This window comes from Egretta garzetta, unplaced genomic scaffold (assembly GCF_000687185.1).
Source record: "Egretta garzetta isolate BGI_Z169 unplaced genomic scaffold, ASM68718v1 scaffold19, whole genome shotgun sequence".
Taxonomy (NCBI): domain Eukaryota; kingdom Metazoa; phylum Chordata; class Aves; order Pelecaniformes; family Ardeidae; genus Egretta; species Egretta garzetta.
The window spans coordinates 1,788,192-1,792,378 of NW_009260768.1; the positions used below are offsets into that span (position 1 = coordinate 1,788,192).

Below are 4,187 nucleotides of genomic sequence, written 5' to 3' on the forward strand. Positions count from 1 at the left end.
GCCGGTGGGCACATGGCTTTCCCACGGGGCCCCAGCGTGGGAGTCAGGGTGCAGCTGCCTCACTGAGAGGCAAAGGGATCCTCAGCCCCGCAGGAGATTCTGCAGGCAGAGCCTCTTACCGCCAGGTTAAGAATTCCCCCTCCTGGATGTAGCCGAGGTTCTCTCCTGCCTTCCCCGGGGGCTGCATCTGAGCAAGTCAGACTGAAGTGAAACGTTCCCTGCAGGTGCAGTGACGACATCAGGGCCGGGGTCAGCAACCTGCTTGTCTACGTGAAGAGCATGAAAGGCCTCGCGGGGATTCGCGACGCGGTGTGGGAGCTGCTGATGAGCGAGTCCATAAGCCAGAACTGGGAGGCGGTGTGCCGTCGCCTTTTGGACAAGCCTGCTTCCTTCTGGGAGGATCTGCTGCAGCAGCTCTTCCTGGACAGGCTAGAGGTGGGCGCGCTGCCACGACAGTTCATGGGGAGCCTTGCCCTGTGCCCCCTCTTCTTGCCTCAAACAGTGGTGCCTGTTAGCAGCACTAAGGGTGTATTTTAAGTGCTGGGTGGCAGGAGGCACATGTAAAAGGTCGTTTTTTTTTTTTTTTCTTCTGCTTTTCTTCCAGACACTGACCAAAGAAGGGTTTGACTCCATCTCGAGCAGCTCCAAGCAGCTTCTCACCTTAGCTCTGCAGGAACTTGAAGTCAAACCCGGCACCTCTACCCTGAGCAAGCACGTCCAGTTTGAACACAACGCAGCCCTGTTCCTGTGGTCAGAGAGCTCCAGCGACCTGCCTTCCGACGCCGCTTGGGTCAACGTGGCAAACCGCGGCCAGTTCGCCAAGAGCGGCCTGTCCATGAAGGCCCAGGCGCTCACGCCATGTGTGCAGAGCTTCTGCTCGGCTCTGGACTCCAAGCTGAAGGCCAGGTTGGACGATCTCCTGTGCTACCTTCCCGCGGACTCCTCGGCTGCCAAGGAGGCTGCTCCCACGGTGCAGCCGCGCTCTGCCTTTGACCGCTACGCCGATGCCAGCACAGTGGAGGGGCTGCTCCGTGACCACTGCGTCACCTGCATCCACCACGTGCTGGGCTGCCTGCGCGATGAGCTCCAGAGTGCCCAGAGCCTGCTGGGGGGGCAGGCGGACGCTCCCAGCGATGCCAGACTCAACGCTGTCCTCTTCATGGCGAGACTCTGCCAGTCCCTGACCGAGCTCTGCCCTCACCTGAAGCAGTGTATCCTGGGCCAGTCAGGCAGCACGGAGATGGCGCTGAAGGAAACCCGCTCCACCAAGAAGCTGGGGAAGGGGAAAGCCCAGGAAGTGACCCCCGCGCAGGCCAAGTGGCAGGGGGTGAAGGCAGAGCTCCTGCAGCAGAGCCTGTTTGCTTACCAGATCTGGAGCTCAGCTGTCACCAAAGTAAGGAGCTGTTTCTCTTGTCACAGCTGCTTCCTGCGTGGGTGTCGCTCGCTCAGCTCCCTGCGGTCAGCGCTGCTGCTCCTTAGCTGGCTGCTGAGAGCTCGCTGGGCTGGTGCTGTGCTGCTCGGTGAGCCTGCAGGGAGAGGAGGCGGTGGCAGCTCGGAGGTGGCATGCAGTGGGATGGTCTCCATGGAATTCACTTTGGGAGGAGCAGGGGGATGTGGGAGGTTGGTTTCTCTGCAGGCAGGAGCAGGCTGCTCTTCCTTTGGTGCTCCCATTAGAGCTGTCTGTGACTGGGTGCTTTTGTGTTTTGGTGCTCTAGGGTCTGGTTCAGTGCTTTAGCCACACGTTGCTGCTCGACACAGCTGGCTCTGTCTTGGCCGCAGCCACCAACTGGGATGAAATTGAAATTCAGGAGGAAACGGAGTCTGGAAACAGCGTAACATCAAAGATCCGGCTGCCCGTGCAGGTATGAGAAATGTCCTCTCGGCAAACACAGAGGAGCAGTCTGCTGGGGGGAGAAAAGCACCGATTTCCAAACCCGCTGCTTTGCCAAATGCTGCTGACCTGCTGCGGAGTTTGCCTGGTGTTATGAGCAGAGGGCAAACACTCTCTGGTGCTCTTATTTGCTCTTTGAGATACTCGCCTCCTAAGGACAGAGGTCAGAGGAAGGAAATTAGATAGTTGCTGCTGTATATTCAAATGAGTAAGATTGGCCCAGATCCTGTCAAACTGAGCTAAAGGAGGACTTGTGCCTGGTTTGTACACAGAGGCCCCCAGGGGTGGGATTTCGTGGAAGTTGGATGCACTGGAGGACAGGGCTACAACAACGGGGAGAACCGAGGTCTTGCAGCTCTCCTTAGGCGTGGTGGTGGTGGTGCAGGAGTGACACGCGCAGGGACAAAGCAGGTGGCGATGGCGTGGAGGGAGAGGAGGGGCTGGACAGGGCAGTAGTCTTTCGCAGTGAATCTTGTAAGGTGAATTTTGTTAATTCTGAAGGAAAAAGCATCCGGATGAGAGCTCAGGATAGCTGGGAGGCCCAGGAGAAGAGCAAGGGAGTAAATAACAAGCCCGGGTAGTGGGTGATCAGAGCAGGCTCAGTGGTGACAAAAGAGGCACAAGCAATTCTGTTCTGACTACGCTCAGGTGAATATCTCTGGTAAAAGTACTTGTGGGACTCTGAGGACTGCTATAACAAAAGTCTGGTGTGTCAGTAAATAAAACCCCATGAGATACCTGAGCCATGCTGTGGGGGCAGGAAGGTCTCAGCGGCAGAGCTTTGTGGTTGCTGAGGAAGTAGGAAGCTCACATCACGAGAACCGAAGCGATGTTGTGCTGCTGATAAAGCTAACGTAGCTTATAGGCCACATGAAAATAACCCTCTTTTCTTAACCAGCCATCCTGGTACGTCCAGTGTCTCCTCTTCAGCCTGTGCCAAGAGGTGAACCGGGTCGGTGGTCACACTCTTCCAAAAGTCACCTTGCAGGACTTGCTGAGGACCTGCATGGCCGAAGTGCTTGCTGCCTATGAAAAGCTTGTGGAAGAGAAGCAGGAGAAGGTACGTGAGTAGGATCAGCCTTTGCTCTGGCTGGTGTGGGACGGGAGGGTGACTGGGCACACGGTGTCCCTCGGAATGGAAAATGTCTGCCTGTGAGAGTTGGAAGGGATGAGTATGTTCTTCCCCTGCCTTCCCCCAAAAATGAGACAAAAAGGGATCAGACACCAGATTGCATGCTCAGAATGGTTCAGTTGGGTTGGTTGTTTCTTGGTGCTGGTGTTTCCAAATGTTTCCCCTGAAGCAGTCCTTTGACAGCCCTCCCTCAGTGCGAGTGAGGAGCCCTGGTCCTGACTGTCCTCCTTGCAGAAAGCAGGCACCTTCCCCATGACCCAGAACCGAGCTCTGCAGTTACTCTACGATCTGCGGTACCTGAGTATCATCTTGACGGCGAAGAGCGAGGAAGCAAAAACCAGCAGGATCAAGCATGACTCCGGGTGCGGTGCAGTTCTGGGGTTCAAACAGTAGCAGTAGTTTGTGGGGCCCTAAAATGGTTTAAACCAACGTCCTTAGCGGCTGTCAGGAGAACGCTGCAGGATTGGTGCCTTTGGGCCTCACGGGAGAGGGGCAACACGGACTCAGCTCTGACGTGTTCACTGACACTAAGCTCATCCTCGAAATACAGGAGGGGTGGGATTCTGCAGCCGAGAGCTCAGAAACAGCAGGCTGGTCCCCCTGCTTGCATACACAGTGTGTCCGTACGGCGGCAGGGATGCTGTCGGAGGATGCCCGGAGAGAACAGTTAAGCTCCCACCTGAGAGTTAAAACCTTGTGTATGCTCCAGTCTTGAGCACGGAGGCATCTCTCTCTGAGATGTATCACAGGGAAAAGGTTCCCCTGCGACAGCAGATGCTGGAGGCTGTGGAATAGCAAGAAACCCTTTGGCAGCTGCCGACGGCGGCAGGGATGCTGTTGGAGGATGCCCGGAGGGAACAGTTAAGCTCCCACCTGAGAGTTAAAACCTTGTGTATGCTCCAGTCTTGAGCACGGAGGCATCTCTCTCTGAGACGTATCACAGGGAAAAGGTTCCCCTGCGACAGCAGATGCTGGAGGCTGTGGAATAGCAAGAAACCCTTTGGCAGCTGCCGTTCTGCGGAGCCATTCCCGTTTTGCTCAGTCGCCTCTTAGGGCCAAGCCTTTCACTGTTTCAGAGGGACCAGTGAAACCACCCTGTTGGCATCAGCAGCCATTGCTAGGATGTCACCCCTGACAGGCCTCTGCTCTGCTTGCAGGCCCCCG

The 4,187-nt window shown here is 56.4% G+C and overlaps 1 protein-coding gene across 3 annotated transcripts in view; it reads left to right on the top strand.

Moving 5' to 3' along the window:
* COG1 (component of oligomeric golgi complex 1) overlaps window positions 1–4,187 on the top strand; it is a 10,262-nt gene that overhangs the window by 2,052 nt on the left and 4,023 nt on the right. For all 3 annotated transcript variants that reach the window (XM_035901557.1, XM_035901559.1, XM_035901558.1), the window contains exons 4-8: window positions 225–435; window positions 605–1,393; window positions 1,716–1,862; window positions 2,790–2,951; window positions 3,258–3,385. In XM_035901557.1, coding sequence (XP_035757450.1) covers window positions 225–435; window positions 605–1,393; window positions 1,716–1,862; window positions 2,790–2,951; window positions 3,258–3,385 — 1,437 coding nt within the window. The remainder of the gene's footprint in view (window positions 1–224; window positions 436–604; window positions 1,394–1,715; window positions 1,863–2,789; window positions 2,952–3,257; window positions 3,386–4,187) is intronic.